This window comes from Poecilia reticulata, chromosome 15, assembly GCF_904066995.2.
Source record: "Poecilia reticulata chromosome 15, P_reticulata-male-v2, whole genome shotgun sequence".
Taxonomy (NCBI): domain Eukaryota; kingdom Metazoa; phylum Chordata; class Actinopteri; order Cyprinodontiformes; family Poeciliidae; genus Poecilia; species Poecilia reticulata.
The window spans coordinates 25,663,652-25,688,244 of record NC_088844.1 but is presented as its reverse complement, the minus strand read 5'-3'; the positions used below and the strand labels follow the sequence as shown (position 1 = coordinate 25,688,244).

General features: G+C 41.2%; 2 protein-coding genes across 3 annotated transcripts in view; both read left to right on the top strand.

The window, feature by feature from the left end:
* The window catches only part of thada (THADA armadillo repeat containing), a 118,978-nt gene extending 106,008 nt beyond the window's left edge, over positions 1 to 12,970 (top strand). Inside the window, exons 37-38 of the mRNA XM_008430387.2 lie at positions 10,722 to 10,897; positions 12,564 to 12,970. Coding sequence (XP_008428609.1) covers positions 10,722 to 10,897; positions 12,564 to 12,887 — 500 coding nt within the window. The 3' untranslated portion in view covers positions 12,888 to 12,970. The remainder of the gene's footprint in view (positions 1 to 10,721; positions 10,898 to 12,563) is intronic.
* A 6,490-nt stretch (positions 12,971 to 19,460) lies between these two features.
* On the top strand, positions 19,461 to 23,727 carry zfp36l2 (ZFP36 like 2 zinc finger CCCH-type). Of its 2 annotated transcripts, none has more exons than XM_008430386.3 (2): positions 19,461 to 20,245; positions 20,326 to 23,727. In XM_008430386.3, exons 1-2 carry the CDS (start codon positions 20,156 to 20,158, stop codon positions 21,445 to 21,447), a joined length of 1,212 nt encoding a protein of 403 aa, XP_008428608.1. In that variant the 5' UTR covers positions 19,461 to 20,155; the 3' UTR covers positions 21,448 to 23,727. The 2 variants fall into 2 exon arrangements, with proteins under 2 accessions (XP_008428608.1, XP_008428607.1); XM_008430385.3 differs by having other exon boundaries at positions 20,323 to 23,727.
* The last annotated feature ends 866 nt before the right edge of the window (positions 23,728 to 24,593 follow it).

Below are 24,593 nucleotides of genomic sequence, written 5' to 3'. Positions count from 1 at the left end.
GCTAGTTAACTGTGAAAACAGCAACAATAACCCAACGCCTCCGATGTAAAAACACTCATCTAAACAGACACAAATATATCCTGGTGTTAAAAAGTTTGACATCATTTCCTGCTCAAGGTTGGGGCACATTCCTGGAAGGAAGGGCGCTAATTCTGGTTTAGCAGTTTGGAAGTGAGAGAGTGTGTTTGTGTGGTTATGTGTCACTCTGTTTGGAACGCATGAGGCCTGTTTACTGACGGACTGTATAGTGTGACCCAGTGGCGCTCGCTGACAGACACATTAATGCCAGGTTTAGATGCTCCATGAGGGGACTGACACCCTGACTGCTGTTCAGACTCATAAACAGCCTTCGTGCTGCTTCCTGGCCTCATTTGGCTGCTTTCCTTCACTTCTCCAGGTCCCCTGCAGAATCACACCCTCTTTGAGTCTTTGCACCACTGGATGTTGCTACTTAGCCTGCCATGAAACTGCAAAATGAAAAATAGCTGCAGGGTTCTTATCACAAAGGCCTGTTAGAAATACAGTATTTGGTGCTTTTTGCTCTCCATGAGTTTCCTGTTTGTGTGTCCTATTCAAATGTAGTTACACAGTTGATCAGAGGGGTCCAAAGTGTGGTTCAGGGGCTGTTTGTGGCCCGTGGAATGACCTTGTGTGGCCTCCGACTGCATGTTCTGGAGATTTTTCAAATCTAACTTGAAAAATCTGTTACAAGCTGTTACAGATATGTAATCATTAACTGCATGAGTGTGTGTGTGTGTGTGTGTGCGTGCGTGCGTGCGTGCGTGCGTGCGTGCGTGCGTGCGTGCGTGCGTGCGTGCGTGCGTGTGTGTGTGTGTGTGTGTGTGTGTGTGCGTGCGTGCATGTGTGTGTGTTGCACCAGTGTTTAAGCCTGTGTGTGTTTGTCTGTGTAGTGTGAAAGTCATTTGTAGCGTCATATTTTCTTTGTAACCTGTCAGGAGATTCCAGATGTGAAGCAGCTTCTGCTATAATCTGGTACAGATCACCAAGTGTTAACATTTAAGTTTGAGCAGTATATTGTGCCTTTTCATATAGTTTATTATTATTATTATTATTATTATTATTATTTTTAGTTTAAAAATGGTACATATTTGACTGACCAGCACAAACATTTCAAAGAAGAAATCTTGAAGAGGGACTGACCCACATCCTCTTATTGCTGAGACAATTGACCCCAAAATGTAACCTTCACTGTAAAACAAAGTCTCTAATTTACGGTCAAATACCGGCGGCTGTGGTTGCCAGAATTTTGCTGTATATTTACAGTAAAATTCATAGTTGTGTGTATTTTACTGCAAATTAAAGACATTCTTTGTTTTGTTATTTTAGAAGTGAATCATTATTTCTACTTCTTATATATTGTTGACTAAATGAAATGTTTTAAATTAAGGGTTAAATGTTGTTTTAAACATGAGCCTGCTTCATTCAGGAATGCGGTTTAATGTTTCTGGAAGCGTTTTTATTTATGTTCTATATAAATGAGACCAGACAGGGTGAAGAAAAGCCACTATCAGCTGAGAATCAGGTAGAAACCGAGGTCAGCGCCATGACTGGGACGGAAAGTTTCCTTTCTCTACGACAGGAAGAAAACACAATGGACATAATTACAGAGCGGCTCGTCGTCCTCCGTCCATTCATAGTCACGGCTCCTTTGGAGAACCTTTTTATTTCTTTGTGGGAGGCAAAGTTTCACGTTTCATTACGAGAAAGAAAACTGAATCTACATTTTGATCGTGCTGTTCCACCTTGGAGCTCCACGGTGAAGAACTAAAGGGAAAAATTGCGCTATTATGTTTTATGACTGTAATACTGAAGTCGTTTGAACTCATTCTGTCTTTTTTTCTGCCTCAGGTGAAGCAGTGAAGCTTTACATGGAAGGCAGGGTGTGTGCGTGCGTGCGTGTGTGCGTGCGTGTGTGTGTGTGTGCGTGCATGTGTGTGTGTGTGTGCCGGGTTTATGACCCACTGTTGCTGAGTCAAGTATTTGAGGCGTTAGCGGCTTCAGACGGAGGTGGCAAAGCCTGGTCCTTTGAAATGGAGGACTGGGAAAGCTGTGGTTGAGAAAAACCCGTTCAGCAGCGTGAGTTAATCCACAAACAAGCTCAGAAAATACTAAATAAAAGTCAAACAATTATACACAAATGATTATAAAGAAGAGAAATTTAATAGTTTGGATTTTAACCCCAAAAAACGAAGGTTGCAGACATTAAAACTTTGTTGTGAGTGTTTCAGGCGTTTGTGAAGCTTGACCCGTTTTTGTACAGCGGCTGTTTTGTTCTGGACAGGAAGAGGAAATCTAATTTAACCCCTTAAGGTTCCCACCACACTCTTCAGCATCAATACATTCAGACTAATTACGTTGGAAATGAAGCTCCACCAGCTGGATTAGCCCATGAGAAAATAGCGGCTCGCTGACTTTTTTTTTTTTAGCCGATCACTAATCTTTTAAAAAACCTGACCTGCTGATTCCAGTTGTGGAAGATACCGATTGGTTTTCCTGCGTTAAATACACAAAAAAATAAATTTGCATGCCTTTAGTTGCATTGGTTAGTGTAACAGTGTCTTCACTGGTCTGGCTAATAACTCAGTCCTCCAGCTGCAGCTGATCCAGAACGCTGCTGCTGGCAATCTGACTAAAACCAGGAACACTGTAAAAACACAAAGTCTTACCAAGCAATTTGGTCTAGTTTCTAATCCAAATATCTTAGAACACTTGAAATAAGGAAAACAAACTTACAAGTAACCTTTTAGTAAAATATAGAAACTTGTTTTAAGTAAATAATTCCTTAATATTGATGAAAACGTTCTTGTTCTATTGCCAGATAAATTAACTACAAAATGGGAAAAATATCTTCTTATAAGTTAAATTATCTGCCAATGGAACCAGTTCTTTTTCATCAATATTAAGGAATTATTTACTTAAAACAAGTTTCTATATTTTACTAAAAACTTACTTGTAAGTTTGTTTTCCTTATTTCAAGTGTTCTAAGATATTTGAACTAGAAACTAGACCAAAATTCTTGGTAAGACTTTGTGTTTTTGCAGTGTATGCATGGCTGATTACCATGCTAAAGGCTAGTTAGCATGGTCACTGATGACGGCGGATAAGCGGTTTTCCTGTAATGTTGTTTTTCCGTCATTAGCACATTTAGCAGTGCATACACAAAGTTCATTGACAGCGCTAAGACCTGCCTCCTGGCTCTGATTGGTTGATTTTGGTGCATTTCCTCAGACTGCTATCGTAGCACCAGGATTATCATTCATAGATTATTTGTCTCATCAGACACTGTCGTGACATGGAGACGGTTTTAACAAATATACTGAAACATTTTTAAATAACAGTTATCTGCTACAGCTTTAGTTTTCTCCCAGAATCATTAGCTTAATGTTTGCACAACATTCATCTCTGGTGTTCGTGCATTGTGCTGACAAACCAGCGTCAGTGAGCCGTGAACAAACAAACCCTCAAAGTGACCTACTTTGATTACCGTAACGGCGCAGCACAAAGTGCCATTCATGCTTTTTTTCCCGGCAACATTCATTTAATCTTGATGACACAGATTATTAACCTGACACAACTCATTAAACAGAGCCAGTCTTTTATTAACACGACGCTCTCTGAGCTGCTAAACTTCAGTTTGTGTCATCTGAGCAGAGTTAAAAAGCAGCAACACAGAGCAGAGATTTGCGGCCTCAGGCTTTACATTTGGATCAAATCAGCTGTAATCTGAGGCGTACAGAGACGTGGTGTTTGGGCAAATCGCACCATGTTTCACTTGTTAATGCCAATGAGATTTTAATTTCTCAGCTGAAATAAAGTCACATGTTTGGTAGAGTGATGACTGGCTTGTTGCAGGGTTTGTTTGAACCTGGAAGTGGCTCAGTTTCTACTACAAATGTCTGCAAAATCTTGACTCTAATGCCGAAAAAACACGATTTCACAATTGCAATGTTTGCAAGAAACAATTAAAATCACTCAAGTTTGTTCACAAGATGAGATGTTAAGAAACATGCAGCGCCATCATCCTCCAGCTACTTCCTGCTTTCTTCTTCTTTGTGGCTTCTGGCAGTAGTAACATTCAGTTGTTGGTCATGTGACTCGTGACGTGAAAAAAGTACTTCGATTGAAATTCAGTTCTCAAATTAGGATTTTTTTTTCACTTTAAGAAAAAACACAAATGTTTTGTTGTTGTTTCTGTTTATCTTGTTAATATGTTGAAAACACTGCAAAAACACAAAGTCATCCCAAGGATTTTTGTCTAGTTTCTAGTGAAAATATCTTGGTACGCTTGAAATAAGACCAAACTAACTTACAAGTAACTTTTAACCAAGATATGATCGTTTGTTTAAGTAAAGTTAATGTTGATGAAATATCATTATCTCTGCTATAACATGGGAAAATGTCTTAAGAGTAAAATAATTTACCACAACTAGAACTTTTTCATCAATATTAGGGAATTAATTAAAAAACAAGCTCCCTTATCTTGCTGAAAAGTGACTTGTAAGTAATTTTTTCAAGTGTAAAAAGATATTTGCATTAGAAACTGGACAAAATCTTTGGCAAGACGTTACATGTTTGCAGTGAAAGCATTTCTAGAGACCAATCAACTTTCTTTTAATACGATTTTAATAATGCAATTCAAATAAAAAAAAACACAAAAACACCTAAATGTCATGAGTTTGATACAAATATAATTTTATTCACTGATTCTTTCAGCTCTTTCCTTCCATCATTCATTCGGTTTAAGCTCCTAAAACAGACGATGTAACTTCGGGTTTCCAGAACCGGATCCTTGATGTGTAAATCGTCTCTGCTGAACACTCGGTGAACGGCTGCACATCATGGTGAGCTTTCGGTCTGCAGGCCGTCGGCCTCCTGCTGAGTCGGCCTTTTACTTTCATGTGATCCTGTCGCTCCTTTCACCTCAGACTGAGATTGATGCTTAAACGCTGCAAATCAGGAGCCTCCAGGATTTTCCCAGACCGTCACTTTTATGCTAATGCTCGCCGCTCCAGCAGCTTTGGCACTTTGTGTTGCCATGTTTCCTGTTGCTGTTGTTGCCCTTGGTCTCTGGCCTGCTGCGTCCTCCCCCAGCCGCTAGCAGAGGAAGTCTGGGTTGTAAAAGTGCGTGTTTTTATTTCACACCTCTTTCTCTATCTCTCACCTCTGCTTCCTGGAGTCTCGGCTCCAGCTCGGCGTCTGCAGCGCGCGCTGAGGGTGCGACGGCTCGTCTGAAGAAGAAAGACTGCTGCTCTCACCTTTTCTGCTGCGTGTTTCTGTGTCGAGAGGCGAAAGCAGAGTTTGTTCTGCACTAAAAAACACAAAAACTGCTATTTTTAATGGAGTTTCTAGTGCAAATATCTGAAGACGCTTGAAATAATACAACAAAACTAACTTTTCAGCAACATAGGAGCTTATTTTAGGTAAAAAACTCCTGAATATTGATGAAGAATCGGCACCTTATACATTATGTTCACTTATAAAATGTTATAAGTGAAATAATCTGCTAGTGGAAATATTTTACAGCAACATTAAGGAATTATTTACCTAAAATAAACTCGTACTGAAAAGTTACTTGTAAGTTAATTTTGTCTTATTTCAAGTGTCTTAAGATGTTTGCATGTGAAATATCTCAACTAAAAATACTTTTTTGTGTTTTTGCAGTGTATGCTTGTGTCCTATAGAGTACAGGTGAATTTTAACTGAATTAAATTGTTTGAAAATTCAGCATTTCTACAAAAATTATTCATAATCCTTGAATTTTTACACATTTGGTAACATTGCAGTTACAAACTTTATTTTCTGCCCCTGGAGAAGCACGGTGGTGGCAGAATCATGCTGTGGGATGCTAATCATATAAATGACACTGCAGCTTAAAGAAGGCCCTACGAAATTATTTTTATTATGAAGGAAAAACGATGAAGTTTGAGTTTATATCAGCATGAATTCCTCTTAATGCTCTGTAGATCCTTGTGAGCCGAACGATTCGGACCTGCAGAGATCTGGTGAAAACAAACGCAGCTGGAGGAGCCAAGTTCCTGAAGGAACATGGAAACGCAGGAAGTGTTTCTCCGATTTCACTGACCGGACTGGCCACCAGTAAACCCTCCAGTTCCCCACTTCCTGCTCCCAGTGGGACACTTGACTCTCCATCCAGCTGCAGAGACTCAGAAAAGATCCGGTTTTCATTCACCCAGATGACTCTAAAGACTATTCAGAAAAATCAGAAAATAACTCAAATGCTCCTCATTAATAGACTCACCAAAGATGCACATTTGACCCCTTTGGTTCTTCTTCTCATTATTTCTTAAATACTTTTTGCGCTTCAACAGGAAGGAAATGAATTGAAGCATCTCATCATCATTACCTGTTTCCTGAGCGATGAGCCGTCGATCTGTTCGCTTGTGGTTTTACGCCGTTGAAGCTTAAAATAACTGATATTTACACATTTAGCCACCAACAACAAAATACGGACAAATATTTGGTCTAAAAAGACTAAAATGAGTTAGAAGGAACTTTTCATCCAGATTTAGGGTTAAATCCATCCATCCATCATCCAACCATCATCCATCCATCATCCAACCATCATCCATCCATCATCCAACCATCATCCATCCATCATCCAACCATCATCCAACCATCATCCAACCATCATCCATCCATCATCCAACCATCATCCAATCATCATCCATCCATCCATCATCCATCCATCATCCAACCATCATCCAACCATCATCCAACCATCATCCAACCATCATCCAACCATCATCCATCCATCATCCAACCATCATCCAACCATCATCCATCCATCATCCATCCATCATCCAACCATCCATCCATCATCCATCCATCCATCATCCATCCCATCCATCCATCCATCATCCATCCATCATCCATCCATCCATCATCCATCCATCATCCATCCAACCATCATCCATCCATCATCCAACCATCCATCATCCAACCATCATCCATCCAACCATCATCCATCCATCATCCAACCATCATCCATCCATCCATCATCCAACCATCATCCATCCAACCATCATCCATCCATCATCCAACCATCATCCATCCAACCATCATCCATCCATCATCCAACCATCATCCATCCATCCATCATCCAACCATCATCCATCCATCCATCATCCAACCATCATCCATCCATCCATCATCCATCATCCATCCATCCAACCATCCTCCATCCATCATCCAACCATCATCCATCCATCCATCATCCATCCATCCATCCATCATCCATCCATCCAACCATCCTCCATCCATCATCCATCCATCATCCATCCATCCAACCATCATCCATCCATCCATCATCCAACCATCATCCATCCATCCAACCATCATCCATCCATCCAACCATCATCCATCCATCCAACCATCATCCATCCATCCATCCAACCATCATCCATCCATCCATCATCCAACCATCATCCATCCATCCATCATCCATCATCCATCCATCCAACCATCCTCCATCCATCATCCAACCATCATCCATCCATCCATCATCCATCCATCCATCCATCATCCATCCATCCAACCATCCTCCATCCATCATCCATCCATCATCCATCCATCCAACCATCATCCATCCATCCATCCATCAGGTTTGAGATTAATACTTTAAATGTGTTGTAATTCCTCTAAGATAATAATCTGTGTTTCTGATTATAATCCAGCATATAATATAATCTAAGATTCACATTTTAAACATGGACACATTAATCCACAAACCACCTGGAGGTTAAAAACACCATTCATCCACCAACTGATCTGATCGAAGCATAATCTCCTCCGCACACACACACGCACACTCCCCCCGCCCTCCCCTCACACACACACGCACACTCCCCCCCGCCCCCACTCACACACACACGCACACTCCTCCCCGCCCCCCCTCACACACACACGCACACCCCCCCCCACACCCTCCCCACACACACACGATGCCAGCCGAGGGAAAGACTATCCCCTTGAGAAAGGAGGCGTTGGCTGCAGGAGCTGCAGGACGGAGAATCAAGTCAAGCGATGTGTGAAACCTTTGTCGGGAAGATGATAAACGGCACGCAGCTAAAATTTCCTGTTTTATCCCTGAATGTTGGGGAAGGCGGGGAGCGCAGAGGCCGAACTTCAGAGGCAGGGCTTCTGGGGAAAGAAAGGAATTTGTCACTCAGGCTCCTAAACTCTTAAATCTCCTCTAATACTCTACAATCAACGAGCCTTAGCGCGGCTTTCCCTCCGCGCTCAGACTTCAGGCTCTGCTCCGATTTTACGCCCCCTCTGCGGACATGGAAAGCTCTCTGGGCTCGCCGCCCCTGACCTGTTTGTGTGTTTTTAACCATTAGTGTGCCGGTGGCGAGGGCGGAGGATCGTACACCTCCACCTCACCCCAATTCCCACAGTGCTAGTGTTTTGGCTAGTGGCTCCCAAAGCCTTTTGAAGTCTGTGGTGTTATCAGGGTGACAGCTGGGGTGAGAGAGGCCGTGGCGGGAGAACAGCACACACACACGCACACACACACGCACACACACACACATACACACACACACACGTATGAGCGAGCTGCTTTGTTTCTCTGCTGGCTTCTGTTTCCTCTCCTTATTCCCGTCTCTACATATATATCTACCGTTCAGTCTTTAAAAGCCTTTTCATTTAAAGCTCATCTATTATGCAAAATTCACTTTTTGTATGTTTTTATATTTCCATTTGGGTCTCAACTGCTGAAGGACTTAAAAAACACTTAGCTTTTTTGGCAATAAGCTAATATTTTTTTGGTGTCTGGAAAACGAGCTGTTTCAAAAATCTCCCGATTGTTAATCCACATTCAGCTGCTGCCTAGCAACAAAAGCGGAGATGGTCAGCTTGATTTTACTGCTGTATGCGTTGTATAATGACCTCTGGAACCACTTGCTGTGTTCTTGTTGGTTGTGCAGGAGGCTCTACTTCTGCTTTTCAAAGATGTACAGTCATATAATATGATTGTGTCTGTTTGGAGCCATTTTCACAAGTTAGTGTAAACGTTGAGTTTGGTGGCGTAGCCAGCAGCCGATTATTTGGATTTAAAGTGAGAAGACGGCCTAAAACAGACCTGAGCAGACTAACATCTCATTATCTAAGAATGATTTTGATTTTGAAAAAGGTTTTTCCAATTAGTTTGGACTGTTTGACACAATGCATTGAGAAAGAGAACTGGAGCAGGTGAAAATGCATGCAACATTTGTGACAAACCAGTAGAAATCTGTAGGAAAGCGTCTTCATCAAGTCGTAAGTGAAGCCTCGATCCTGGAGATGATCTGCACGGCGCTGCAGAGTATTTTTGAATCGTCTCACACTCACCCCTCATGATGGCTGGTTATATGAGTTATAGTTCTGTTTCTCGGAAGGCCGTCCAAGCCCTAAAGAAAACACGCATCCACATTAACACCACGTTTGGATCGCAGAGTCAGCCCTGCTTGACTCAGTGAGAACAAGTCCCAGTTTTATGCCTCGTCTTCTTCTACTCCGTCCATCGGAGTGCAATGGCTGCCTTGCAGAGCTGTGGAAGTGGGTTTGGCCTCGTTAGGTTCAGATTGGACTCATTACGCCGGCTGCTCTTTGTTTCCCTGCAGCTTTCTGTCAAGGTCCCCCAGACGTTCTCTAATTACAGTTTATTTATTAACCAGCAAACATTAGAACTGGGTTTCCATATCCTGGTTCTCGGAACCCGCCGCCCTGCGTGTTTTACATGTTTCTCCACTTAAAACACGCCTGATTCATATGAATGGATCATTAACAGGCTGGTGCTGAACTTGATGGCCTGCTGAGGATTTAACTCAATCATCTGAATGAGCCGCACAACCACACTCTAAATAAAGTACAAGTGGAATAATACGCAGAGAAAAGGTTCGTCTGGGATTGCTGGTGGTATTGGAAATGGAAAGCAAAGATCTGGAAAATCGTTGCTTTTCTTAAGATTTTCTAGCTGCTGTTTGGTCGACACGATGTAGCCAAATGTAGGAATTATGACGGCTAACAGGTGAAGTGATGAACGTTGACTATCAGGATGGCTTCTTTTCTACTCGGCCATGTTGGTTTACTCTGAACTCAGGTTTGATCTCGATGTTTTGGGAGTTTTTCCGTCTGACATCTGAACGTCGGTGGTCCTTTCCCCCAAGCATGGCTAGTTTGTTTTAATCGAACTCTAGTTCATTTACCAAGAAAGTCTGGTTTGTTTGGAGATGTGTGAACGTGCAATCAAACTCTGATGCGGATGGAAAAAAGCGAACTCTTTCCCGCCTAAAAACCTAGGACTTGGTTCGGTTGAAGTGAACTCTGGTGTGGATCAAATGACACATGTGAAGCGAACTGCAGCTGAAATGACAAATGTTGCCATTTTGGTTCCCAGTTGAACCGAGTCTACCAGACTATCAGCTGGGAAAATACCTTAAAAACTTTCCATTTGAACCAGGCAGTAAACTGGTTCCATCTGAAGTATGAACTTCTGTTCTAACAGATGTTAATGCTGGTTCTGGTGGAAATATACCAGAACTCAACCATTCTCCAGGGCTTGGGGCTTGTTGATCTTTCCTCTTTCAAGCAAAAACATCCAGTAAATGATTTTGAGTTTGTAAAAACCAACATTTTCTAACTTCACAGCGTCTCCAGCTTCGCTTGATGTGCTGTAAACCCGTTTGTTTTGTCCTCAGATGTTGCCGGCGTGTCCGTGTGTCCGCCAGCAGCCTTGGACCTGGGTGTGGGGCTCCTGTGTGGGATGTTTGACCTATGGGGGCAGCTGGGAGCCGGGCTCCTCGCTCTCACCCAGTGGCTGATGGGAGAAGAGGATGGCAGCGATGAAGACGAGGCAGAGGAAGCTTCCTGTCTGGTGAGACTTTTGGTTTTATGGTGATATTTCTGGTTTTTTGCCAAAAAAAAAGTTTGTCTGGACAACAAATCAATAATATTATATATTGCGATAGACATGTGATCAATATCAATAGATAATACATATGATAACATTTTTAATATTCAAAAAATAGAATATTAACTGAACTTTAACTGCTCGACCTCTTGCAGCCAGCTGGTGGAATCGGCTAACTCACTCATTCTGTGGTTGCCTAGCAACCCTCTCATTCTATGGTTGCCTAGCAACAACCTGTTGAGTAACTTGCGCAGCAGCAGTTTCATGTTTTGCCTCATAACTGCTAAAAAAAAAGATGACATGAAGTGAAAACTAGAGAAAACAGGAAATGTCACAGCACCAGTTTGGTAGAAATTTTAGATATTTAAAACAAAAAAAACTAATAAATAATTATTGATATTGACTGATATGAAATACTTATGTTATCACAACACGTTTCTGTGTCGTAATTATTATCCAGGCCTTTGGAAACAATATCTGGTTCCATCAGATACGGTGAAATTAAGCTGGTTTAATTTGTTTAAAAAAGAGAAAATGAAAGTTTTCCAGCTTGTTGCTCTTGTTTTGTTCTGCTCACATTAGCAGACTAAACAGTCGTGGTGTTAGTCACCAAGGTTTCTGCTCTCCAGCAAACCGCCACCTATTTGGGCTTTTCACAAAGATATAAGTCAAGGTCAAAGATGTTTAAATGTACAATTATAATAAAAAGAAAGTACACCCTGTTTCCATTTTAAGGCTTTACATACCAGGACATAATAAAGATTATCTGGTTTTTAAAGAGGAGCAGCAAATTTAGAGCTTAAAATCTAAATTTAACCAAAAGTTTCTAAACTGTTATTTACTTAACTATAATAAAATAAGTGTAGATAATTACCAGTGTGACCATTTCTATAAAAGCTGGACCAGATCCCAGGTTTGAGTTTAATCAACGCAATAAACTCAGAGCAAACTGTTGCAGAAACCTGGGATGGTTGTGAGGCCTCAGAAAGATCTAAACCCGGCTAAGCTCTGCTAATGCAACTTCTTTTTCTGGTTATTATGACTTTTTTTGACATTTTATTCTCATACTGCAGTGTTTTTCTGGTAATATTAAAACTTTAATCTCGTATTTTGACTTTCTTTTTCTTCGCTGGTTAATATTATGACTTTTCTTGTCTAACTTTATTCTTTAATATGGGGTTTTTTAGTCGTACAACTTTATTCTCGTATTACAACATTTGTCTGGTACTATTAGAACTTTATTCTTGTATTATTACAAATTTATTCTGGTTATTTTATGACTATTTTGGATGTTATTATGCCTTATAGTATATTTTGTCTTATCTGATTACTGCAACTTTATTCTCTAATTATTATGATTTTTTTCTTGTATTACGACCATATTTTGTTGACGACTTTATTCTGGTAACATTATAGTTTATTTGTATATATTTTTACTTTTTTAAATAATATTATAACTTTATTCTCTTAGTATGACTTGTTTTTGTCGTACGACTTTATCCTGGTGTTTTTATTCTTTGGCTCTGATCCTCATCGTCGATAAATCGCCTGAAACCAGGCAGTGAATTAAATCTGTAATCCGGTTCTGAAGTCCGGTCCGGTTAACTCTGGTCCGTTCTGCTGTGACCAGGATGAAGAGGACTTCCTGTTTGAGAAGGGCGAGCTGAACCTTTGGGCCGAGCCGCTGCAGTGGGTGCAGCTGCTGCACCGTCACCTCCGCTCCCTCCTGGCCCGTTTGGGTCAGAACCAGGCTGTGGATCTGGACCAGGTGGGTCGGCTCCAGACGCAGACCCAGGCCAAACTCCTCGCCTCCCAGCAGGCTCTGGACTGCCTGCCGGCGCTGCCGCAGTTCTGCTGCGCCGCGGCGCACGCGCGGCTGACGCTGCGGCGCCGCAGGTCGGAGCTGGTTCTGGATCTGCTGCACGGGGTCCAGGCAGCGGGTTCAGAACTGTAAGAATTTAGACTATTTGTAACCTGGATTTATGTTTTATTCCACATATCACGGTGTTTTATTTGTTATTAAAATCTGATTTTTTATTAATTTGTTCCTGGATTTTCTCTATCAAGTCTTTTCAGTTTTTATATTAGGTGATAAATCAACAATAAACAGTTTATAACGGTTTGCTTCTAAATAAAAGAAAAGTTTACCATGCATTTGATTCCAGCCCCCCGTTAATCTGATACCTCTAAATAAAATCCAGTAAAACCACTTACACTCTGATCCCCAAACTAAACTCTCTAAAATATAAGATATTAAACTTCGTAGCTTGTTTACTGTAAATTCAGTGTTTTTCTGCTGATGTTATTTTCAACTCGTTAAAAATATGTCACATTAAAACACCACTCAAAATTCAAATTATGTTTTTGTTTGCTGCTCCTGTATGGTTGAAATCAGTAACCATGGTAACAGCAGTTGATGTAGGCTAATTCCAAATTATGCTAAATCTAACCGGTATTATACATACATACTGGCAGAGCAGCACAGGAATGATGAAGCATCTGGTGTTGGGATTCGGGGGCCTCAAGTGAAAAAGCGCTCAGGGCCCCAAAAAGACTTCGGCCGGCCCTGAAGCGGACGGGCGACACATCACCAGCATTCGGGCTCCTGCAGCGTGTTTCTACGAGGAGAGGCTGAATTTACAGCAGCGTCTTCGTCTGGTTTCACTGCTGAGGTCATTAAGAGGCAGGAACAATGGACACCTGTCTGTCTCTCTACTGTCTCTCTCTCCTGTCTGTCTCTCCTGTCTCTCTCTCTCTCCTGTCTCTCTCTCTCTCCTGTCTCTCTCTACTGTCTACTGTCTCTCTCCTCTCTCTCTACTGTCTGTCTCTCTCCTGTCTCTCTCTGTCTCTACTGTCTCCTGTCTCTCTCTCTCTCCTGTATCTCTCTTTTGTCTCTCTCCTGTCTGTCTCTCCTCTCTCTTTCTTCTGTCTCTCTCTCCTGTCTCTCTCCTGTCTCTCTCTCCTGTCTCTCTCCTGTCTGTCTCTCCTCTCTCTTTCTTCTGTCTCTCTCTCCTGTCTCTCTCCTCTCTCTCTTCTGTCTCTCTCCTCTCTCTTTCTCCTGTCTCTCTCTCCTGTCTCTCTCCTGTCTGTCTCTCCTCTCTCTTTCTTCTGTCTCTCCTCTCTCTTTCTTCTGTCTCTCTCTCCTGTCTTTCTCTTCTCTCTCTCCTGTCTCTCTCCTCTCTCTCTCCTGTCTCTCTCCTGTCTGTCTCTCCTCTCTCTCTCTCTCTCTCTCTCCTCTCTCTCTCCTGTCTGTCTCTCTCTCTCTTTCTCTCTCTCTCTCTCCTCTCTCTCTCCTGTCTCTCTCTCTCCTCTCTCTATCTCCTGTCTCTCTCTCTCCTGTCTGTCTCTCTCGTTTCCTGCTACAGTAAAACTGATGTCATGTTTTGGCGGCCTGACGTTCCCGCTCAATAAAACCGATCCTTGCGATGTTCCGCGCGGTTTCTGCAGAGGACATGTTCGAGGGATTTCTGTCCTCCACATTAAACTATTGTCCACAGCTTTTCGCCCCGGGGCAACCCTCACACTAATTTTAGGGTTGGTAGTAGTAGATTCCAGCCTCTTATGTCACTTGTTTTCCCCCTGGTTGCTGTTTTTTTAACCAAACTGTTCAGTACTTGTGCGTATTTTCAGTCCCGTCGTAAAGAGACATATTTTACAACCACTCCTTGAATTATGACAATATATGTGTTGCAAAAACCAGCAATTTCTGGTCAAATGTTTGGCACTGGGTTATTTTTATGGCCTCCTGACTAAAATATCTGCCATTTAAAGCCCCATCCTCTGCTGCCAACTCTGCAGTTTTTCTTCTGTGGTTTTTATTTTTTTTAATTGATTAAACTCCAAAAGCAGAATGAGAACAGTTAGACATTTTCATGAAAATTATTGCACTAAATACTTTTAATACCCTCCAACCACCAACATTCACTATTTTAACAGAAGTTCGTTAAATAATTTAGACCATTGGTGTCCAAACTGCGGCGCACGTGCCATTTTCAGCACTCCGAACGAGTTTTTTTGCGGTCTGGGGGCCACTTATGGCACAAATCTCCCGTTGCTAGTTTATATATTCTTAAAGGGAAAATGTTACATGCAACAAAAAGTTAATATTTTATTTCATAAGTTTTGTTAAAAACGTGTAGCGAGAGTTTCTGAGAAGTTCTGTTTGCATTTTGTCACAAGATGGCGAGCTTGAGAATGAAGGCGCTCTGGTCAGGTGAGACCAAAGTGAGATTTGTTTTCTTGCCCAGTGTTTGTGACACAGAACTAACAGTTTTGCACAACATGGTGGCAGGAAAGACGGAAGTTTGGATCCAGACGACATCAGCAGGAGCTGCTTTAAAGATGCCTCCTGTCCTTGAGAGTCAGTGTCCTGCCATTTTTAGATGCGTCTCAGATTCATCACGCTTGTATCAAAGTAGATCATTAGCAGAACTTGGAAGGAACCAGGCTGCATGCTGAAGAGGTTTCAGGACTGGACTAAAACACCTGGAATGGCTCAGTCAAAGCCCAGACTTTGATAAAGCTCAATATTTGCATCAGGTCTTGAAATATAACTTTCACAGACGCTCTCCATCCAATCTGACTGAACTTGGCCTGTTTGTAAACAACACAGAGACGTTTCAGTCTGCAGAGCAAAATGCCTGCAGCTCCCTGTTTGTCGGTTCCACCTATTACCTCTGGGGGGCAGTGTTGCTCTGCTGCCCGCATGAAAACCACATTCCTGCAGTCTGGGCTCTGAGACAGAGCAGGAAAATACACAACAGAGGAGTTAAAAAGAAGAAGAAAAAGGTCACACTACAGCAAATCCTGCATGTTTTACTTTATTTCAAGTCAAAATGAACCCAAAGTTTCGCTCTGACACGGTTTTCCTGCAGCAGGGAAGCTGATTATGCAATCAGTGGGCTCTAAAAACTGTCCCGCACTCTTCTTGTCTGGACTCTTCCTGGCTCACCGTCCACAGGGAGGGAGAGGGAAGGGAGGGCAGGGGGGAGGCACAGTTTCCTTCCATCACAGAAACATGTGTCAGCTCCAGCCAGAGGCTAAAACAGGGGGAAGGTTCAAATCCCCAGGACTTTTCTGCTCTCTGTCATTTAAAATGCAACCGTCTTCACACCAGGAGCTCATGGAAAAAGATGCAGGAAAACTTTGCAGAGAGAGAAAACTCTCTGCAGCGACGCATCTAGAAAACTTAGCAAGACACAGGAGTCCTGTAGAAACAACCAGTAGTTAAAGTTCACTGTAAAGACAGTCTGAAAAGCCACAAAGTGACACTGCAAGTTTTTTTTAGCTAAAGCTAATCAAAGAATGTAACTGTTAACAAACAGCAACACACAGCAGTTCACACCTTCAGCTTAAAGTGTAAAATATAACTGAGTTTATTAAAGTTGCTCCCCAGTTACATATTTGTTTTCACTAAGCGATGTGAAAACATTGCTTGGTAACACAGAGTGGATTCTAACTACAAGACTTTAGAAAATAAACCCTTTTTATTTAAAGGGCACTGAGGAAACAAAATGCTAACTCTGATTTGTGTGCATTTGGCTTGATGACATCACAAGAGGCATATGAGTAAAACAGGCTACTTTTGGTAGATATTGATTCCACTTTGAGTTTAAATTTTGGCCGTATTGGTCTTCCATAGCCTTCTTTATTAAAAACATTTCCAATTGGTTAATCATTGGCGATAATTTGTGAAATCATGGATTCCTAAGTATTTAGCTCAAAAGTGTTTTTCAGTGGAAATTTGCTAAAAACAAACAAACATACAAATACAAACACGGTGAAAGAAAGGAGAAATTTACTGAAAGGAAATGAACTCCAGACTTCTTACATTTTCTTAGTTGAAATACCAAACTTTTCTGGAAATTTTCCAGAAATGTTTCTTTTTTTTACTATTTATTTATTATAGATTTTGAAACTGGAAATAATAGATATACTGATCTAGAGAAAAGGTAAATTACAGTTCTTAATACTTTTTCTTTCTCTGGTGCTTCTGATAAATATATTCTGGAAATTAAATTTCAAATGTTTTCAGATAAAATATAAACCCAAGTGTTTCATACCTTTTGTGATGTCATCAAAGGCATGAAAGCTTTTCTTTCAGAACGGTAGATTATGTCTATTAAAATGTGAATTACGATAATATTGAAAAACTGATATGGCTTTATGGGTGGACACCTGTTTCTAAAGTGAGTTTAGCTCATTTTTAAAATTATCAGGAGTAGCTTTAAAAAATATTATTTCAACATATTTTTATGCTAGTAAAAGTAGAAAGTAACAGTCCAAAAAATTACTCAAGTGCTAAGTATCTGATCAAAACATTTATTATTTAATACTTAAAAATTACATCATCACACAGATAAAGTTATCCAGAACTTTTAGTATTTTAAAAGTGAAAATGGAAATAATTTATATGAATAGCAAAAGTGGAGAAAAAGAAACATTTTTCCAAATCCGTTTCTTTCAATACAAAACTTATGAAACTTTAACCAAATCTGCAGGTGTGTCTGAATCTGGTGAAGTTTAGATTAAAACAAGCTTCATTATTAAGACATTTTACTGGAGTAAGAGCAGTGATACTTCATGAGGAAATTACTCAAGTAAAAGTGAAAGGAAATGCGTGAAAAAATACTCCTGAAAGTATTTATTCAACAAAAAAAGCTAAACAGCAGAACACACGTCAAGGACTGGACTATGACGCCTAGAAAGGCATAGTCAAAGGCCAGACCTAAATAAATGTGAATATTTGCATCAGGAGTTATGAAATATAACTTTCACAGACGCTCTCCATCCAATCTGACTGAACTTGGCCTGTTTGTAAACAACACAGAGACGTTTCAGTCTGCAGAGCAAAATGCCTGCAGCTCCCTATTTGTCAGTTCCACCTATTACCTCTGGGGGGCAGTGTTGCTCTGCTGTCCCCATGAAAACCACATTCCTGCAGTCTGGGCTCTGAGACCGAGCAGGAAAATACACAACAGAGGAGTTAAAAAGAAGAAGAAAAAGGTCACACTACAGCAAATCCTGCATGTTTTACTTTATTTCAAGTCAAAATGAACCCAAAGTTTCGCTCTGACACGGTTTTCCTGCAGCAGGGAAGCTGATTATGCAATCAGTGGGCTCTAAAAACTGTCCCGCACTCTTCTTGTCTGGACTCTTCCTGGCTCATACTTGTGGTCTCACCCGTCCACAGGGAGGGAGAGGGAAGGGAGGGCAGGGGGGAGGCACAGTTTCCTTCCATCACAGAAACATGTGTCAGCTCCAGCCAGAGGCTAAAACAGGGGGAAGGTTCAAATCCCCAGGACTTTTCTGCTCTCTGTCATTTAAAATGCAACCGTCTTCACACCAGGAGCTCATGGAAAAAGATGCAGGAACACTTTGCAGAGAGAGAAAACTCTCTGCAGCGACGCATCTAGAAAACTTAGCAAGACACAGGAGTCCTGTAGAAACAACCAGTAGTTAAAGTTCACTGTAAAGACAGTCTGAAAAGCCACAAAGTGACACTGCAATAAGTTTTTTTTTAGCTAAAGCTAATCAAAGAATGTAACTGTTAACAAACAGCAACACAAAGTAGTTCACACCTTCAGCTTAAAGCGTAAAATATAACTGAGTTTATTAAAGTTGCTCCCCAGTTACATATTTGTTTTCACTAAGCGATGTGAAAACATTGCTTGGTAACACAGAGTGGATTCTAACTACAAGACTTTAGAAAATAAACCCTTTTTATTTAAAGGGCACTGAGGAAACAAAATGCTAACTCTGATTTGTGTGCATTTGGCTTGATGACATCACAAGAGGCACATGAGTAAAACGGGCTACTATTCTACTCAAAATGGCTGACTTTTCTTTTCCTGACTCACACTTTATTTTTCACTATTTACTGTAGATTTTGAAACTCAAAGTAAGACATGTATCAATCTAAAGAAAAACTAAATCACTTTAAAAAAATATTTTTCTCCCTGGAGTCAAATTCCAAACTTTTCAAGATGACATGGAAAGCTGGTACTCCATACCTTTTGTGATGTCACCAGAGCTGTGAAGCTTATTTTTTGGAAAGAGTAGATTATGTCTTGATTAAGTCAGGAATTACAGTAAAATTGAAAAAAATAAAAAATCAGACTATGCTTTTGTATTTTGTAGGTGGCAAACTATGTCTACAGTTTAAAAATTATTCTGGGTAGTAGCTTTAAAATAAACAAATGTTACTAACAGACTTGTCCTTTCCTCTAGTAAATCATCAGAAGTGAATATAGTACCCAAAAATTGTACTATAGCACTACTTCAACATATTTTACTAAAATAAAAGTAAAAATTACCTGTCCAAGTAAGAGCAAAAAAGTATTTGGTAAAAAGTCTACTCAAGTACTCAGTAACAGATTAAATTATCAATAATTTAATCAGATGGACAAAAATATAAAGTTAAATTGAAAGTTTGGTATTTTGACAACCAAAATGGCAATCATTTATATAAGTAGCATACAAATAACAAAAGAAAAAATTTTACAAATCACTTTCTTTCAATAAAAACTGCAGGTGTGTGCCTGTGTCTGGTGAATTTTTGGTTATAACGTGTTTGTTTTTCACTCAGTGGGCAGAAAATACTGAAATTTTACTCAAGTAAGAGTAAAAAAAAAGTACAATATAGTAAAAATACTCATAAAAGCACATTAAAAAAGTGTTACTCAAGTAAATGTAATTGAGTAACTCTGATTAAAGCACAAATTGAAAATCGGAGCCCCAGCCCCCTTTGAGCCCCCCTTGGTGTCGCCTTTGACTAACCAAATTCTGTCTCAGCAAGAGTTTCTAACCCACTTCCAGAGGTTTTCAGGGGTGTGTGGAGTGGAAGGAGGGAGTGTGGGCCAGGGTTGGATTTCAAGGCGGTGACCGAGCAGCCAGCCAACCGGAGAAGGGAAGAAGTTTGCCCGAACTCGGCCCGCCCCTCCCCGGCCACAGCGTTGCATTTATACGCTGTTTGCTCCACAACGAAGCACTCTGGTTCTAGAGAGGAGGAGACAACAGCCACAACTTCACAGCTCCACAATACTAACCTCTTCTATTTTTTATTATTTCCTCCGGACTTCAAATCAAATTAGAACAATAATAATAAAATAAAGCGTTTTGGGCAACTTTTAAAAACTTTTCCACAACCAAAACTTTCCAACTAAGCTCCAGTCGTGGCACAAACAACACCTCGTCGCAGTGAAGGATCCCGCTCGGTCCTCCATGAAAGACGGAGTGCGGCAGCAGATTTGGGGAAGAGACATGTCAGCGACGGTCCTGTCCACTTTCTACGACATGGACATGCTTTACAAGGTAAAAACAACTAAACGCGTTTTTATGCAACTTGTTGCACCGGTTGCGCAGAAATACTTATAATTTCTTGTCCCCAGCAGGAGAAAAGCATGAACATGAACGCCCTCCACATCAACAGCATGCTGGATAAGAAGGCGGTGGGCGCTCCGGTCGCCGGCTCCTTCACGCCGGGATTTTTCCGGAGAAACTCCACCAGCAACTTGGAGGCAATGAGCAACGGCAACAAGTACTCTCTGGGCTCGTACAGCAGCTGCATGAAGGAGAACTCCCCGGTTGGCGGCGGCGGAGCCACGGCCCTCATGAACAAGGAGAACAAGTTCCGCGACCGCGCCTACAGCGAGACCGGAGACCGGGGCGTGCTGCAGCAGAAGCCCGCCTCGCAGATCAACTCCACCCGATACAAAACCGAGCTGTGCCGGCCCTTCGAGGAGAACGGGTCGTGCAAATACGGGGAGAAGTGTCAGTTCGCCCACGGCTACCACGAGCTGCGGAGCCTGACGCGCCACCCGAAGTACAAAACGGAGCCGTGTCGCACCTTCCACACCATCGGCTTCTGCCCCTACGGTCCCCGGTGTCACTTCATCCACAACGCGGACGAGCGGCGGCCCGCCCCGCCGGCCAACGCCAACGTGCAGGCGGCGGAGCACCGCGGCTACAGCCCGCAGCAGCAGCCGCAGCAGCTCCGACCAAAGCTCCACCACAGCCTCAGCTTCTCCGGCTTCTCCACCCACCACGGACTCGAATCACCGCTGCTCGACAGCCCCACATCCCGGACCCCGCCGCCCCCGACCTCCGCGTCGTCTTGCACCTCCGCCTCCAGCTTCTACGACGACGTGCTGTCGCCCGGCTCCATGCCGTGCATCAACAGCGCCTTCTCCTTCCCCGGGCAGGACCTGAAAGCCTTGCTGGCCCCGCTGGCCGTGCACTCCCCGGCCGGCTACGCCAACAACCACTCCGGCGGCGTTGGCGGCAGCTTCTACGGGAACGCGCCGAGCAGCGTGAGCCTCCAGGCGCTGCGCCGCCTCAGCGAGTCGCCGGTGTTCGAGCCCCCGCCCAGCCCGCCGGACTCGCTCTCAGACCGGGAGAGCTACGCGAGCGGGTCCCTCAGCTCTTCCGGGAGCCTCAGCGGCTCCGAGTCCCCGATTCTTGACGCTGGAAGGCGTTTGCCAATCTTCAGCAGGCTGTCGATTTCAGATGACTAAGTTAATTTTTTATTTTTTTTTTGGGATTATGTTTGGTTTGAGGAGTCGGGAGGTGCTGGAGACTGAGACTTTCCTTTAAGCAGAGGATATCAAAAGTTTGGCTCCTAGTCACCTCCTTTGACGTGCCTTTGAGCAAGACTTTTTCTGATTAAATTTTTTTTTCACACCAGCTGCAGGAGTGCAAACCCTGCCCAAACCTCCCTGGAGGGGGGACAAGAGACCAGTTTCCACTAGAAATGCACCGATTAGACCAATACAGATACCGATTTTTTTGTTTTGTTTTCCCTTGTGGTCTGATCTACCGATACTGTTTTTGTTTTTCTCCCTACTGAGAAGTAAAAACTTTCTGCGGGTTCCTTGATAATAGAAGTTTTCGAAGGATGTATCCCAAACCTTTCTAATGACACGCTTGTTGATGCATTTCCTGTATGGAATGAAAGCGTTGGGTGTTATTAGGGGGTAAAAAAAAATTTAAAAATAGATTTTATTTTTTTTTTCCCCCCAGTATTTCGCCTTTCTGATCACAAGGAAAAATCGTCTGGTTCTGATCTGCGTTGCGTCTGATCGGTGCATTTCTAGTCCCACGAGGATCAGTTAAGCTTCAGTTTCAAGTATCCTTGACCAGGCATTAGTGTAATAGTGTTTTGTTCTTGTTTGTATTATAGCTGTATTAAAACTTAGATAGCAAACAGAAGGCATTCCATCAGTGCCTTGCCCATGGGGCTCCTGGCAGCCCTCCCTCTCTCCTCTCTCTCTTATCGCTCTATCAGGCAAGCCACACTTTTCCTGGGATTAGATGAGTGTAACATGACTTGACAAGAAAAAAAAAAAGACTTTAAGCGGTTTCAGATTTCCTCCCATCCTGCCAAGAATATGCCTTAACTTAAAGTAACACTTTTCTTCTCTTTATTTTTTATTTTTTGCTTCAACTTCCATTCCAGATCTGCCTTCTTCTAGCGCCACCCAGTGGTTGGTTTGGTTAGTCAGCAGTAATTTGTTGCTTGGTTAAAAAGCACTCTTGAGTTGGGCTTGTTTGGGGAAATCACTGCTGATGGTTGAATATATATCTATATTTTTTTAGCTTTTTTTTTTTTTTGAGTGATTTGCATAGCGGTGCATAACTTGCTATGGACTATTTAACTTATTTATTATCTTGTGAAAAAAGTATAGGCTACATTGGTAATTTGTGTCCATACTGTATTTATCAAGTATGATGAAGCAATAGATCTATATTCTTTTATGTTTAAATTATGATCGCCATTATTAATCTGCATAAAGTGGAGTGTATGTTCTTTTCACAGTAATATATATATTGTTTTTCTCCTTTTTTTTTCGTTTTGTAACTTCACTTGGTTATTTTTATTGAGTAAAAAAAAAAATCTTAATTTAAGAGAACGTATGTGATATTTATTTCATTAATTTTGTTTCCTTGTTTACGTTTATTAAAACAAAGTTTGTGTGATTGCTGTTTTTGCTCCTGAGGCTGTCAGTGCTGTCGAAGGTCTTTTATTTTTATTTTTCTCCCCCATACTTTAGATGTTCTGTAGAATGTATAAACAGAGGTTGTACAGACCGTCCAAACATTTTTCTTCTTCTTCTTCTTTTTGTTGATCTAGTTTAGACGTCAGTGACAAAGAACCCAAGTCAATAAATTAACCAAAAAGTATTTGTTTTTTATTTTTCTCTCCAGTTTTTGCACGAGGTCACACTGTGATTCCAGCCGCGTGCTAAAGAATGTAGCAATCCCTTTTTGCCCCAGTATTATTATTGTGTAGTGCCTATGGGGTTCACCATCTTTCTACATGCCTTAAAAATAACCAAATAAAGTATTTTTCCTACATGGCATATTTTTTATATACACGTTGAGCTGAATGTAGTGTTGGATTCTGCAACTTTTCAGGTTGTCACCACTCAGCCTCTCTGACAGAAGCAACAGTAACTTTTCTCCGAGTCCCGATTCCTCTTTTCTTTTTATGAAAATATATATTGAAAATCTAGTCTTGAGAGTTTTGCTGCAGAGGGAAGTGGACGAACACATTTTGGTTTGTACATAGTAGGTACAGGGGGATGCGCACTATGTACTTTTGACTACTTTATTAGAAGTAAAGCTTTTTGAATGTAACAAAAACGGACAAAAAGACAACGAGAGTTGTGATGTTTCTTTTTGGGGAGTCAGTTCACTACAAATTGAGTGTGAGACTGTTAACTTTGTACTGTACATTTGTTTTGTTTTTTTGTTTTGTTTTTTGTAGTTCTCCCAATAAAAATCATTTTGGAAAAGTTGGCTTGTGATTTTTTTGTGTGTATTTAGACCCTCAACTAAAAACAACACCCTATTTAAAACACTTAATCTTTTATTGTGATATTTTGCAGTATTATTGTGATAACAAAAGTTATGTCTGTGTGTCACAGCAATTATAGTCCCACAAACACAAATGCTACACTTGGAAAAAAGTTCCCCTTTGTAATGTGCTTCTTGATTTGTGTCGCTAACTGTATTTTTACATTTATTGGTATTTATTGATGCTTTCATTGAACAAACAATCCTGACAGCAACGACAGTTTTGTGGGGTTTTAAACATCATTAGTTGAAATTTATCGCAACAATAAATCAAAATTATTTACAAAGTAAAATTATCACAATAAATGCCAAACCTGTTATTTGTCAGGATATAAAAACAATCTGATCTTTAGCTTTTGAGATCAGTTAAATCTTAATGTGCTGATAAAACTACCCATTAAAACTGTTAACATATGAATAAATATATTTATTTGATAAGTCCTTCGCAAAGTTAACATTTCACTTTTATTCACATTGATGTAATTTGGTAGAATACAGATGGAAACTGCTTTGATTTGATTGATAAAATATTTACAAACAACTTGAAGGCTTTATTTATGTCTCTTCAGAGTCTAGAGGTCCCTCTAAAATGCTATGGCGGGCTGAATTTGGCCCGCGGGCCTTGAGTTTGACACCCCCGTCTAAAGTAGCCTTCCAGTCTTCATGGATAAACAGGCATTCCTGAATCAAAACGTCAAATATTTACGGTGTTTTTGTAATCAATGCATGTCTTACAATCTTACATAAAACTCATATCGTGTTGTTTTAATATTTGATGTAAACAATCCTCATGTTTTAAGAAGTT

Coding starts and splice junctions, on each gene's coding strand:
- zfp36l2 (XM_008430385.3), top strand. CDS start 20,156: ATGAAAGACGGAGTGCGGCAGCAGATTTGGGGAAGAGACATGTCAGCG. Junction 20,246..20,322: donor ACATGGACATGCTTTACAAG/GTAAAAACAACT, acceptor TCTTGTCCCCAG/CAGGAGAAAAGCATGAACAT.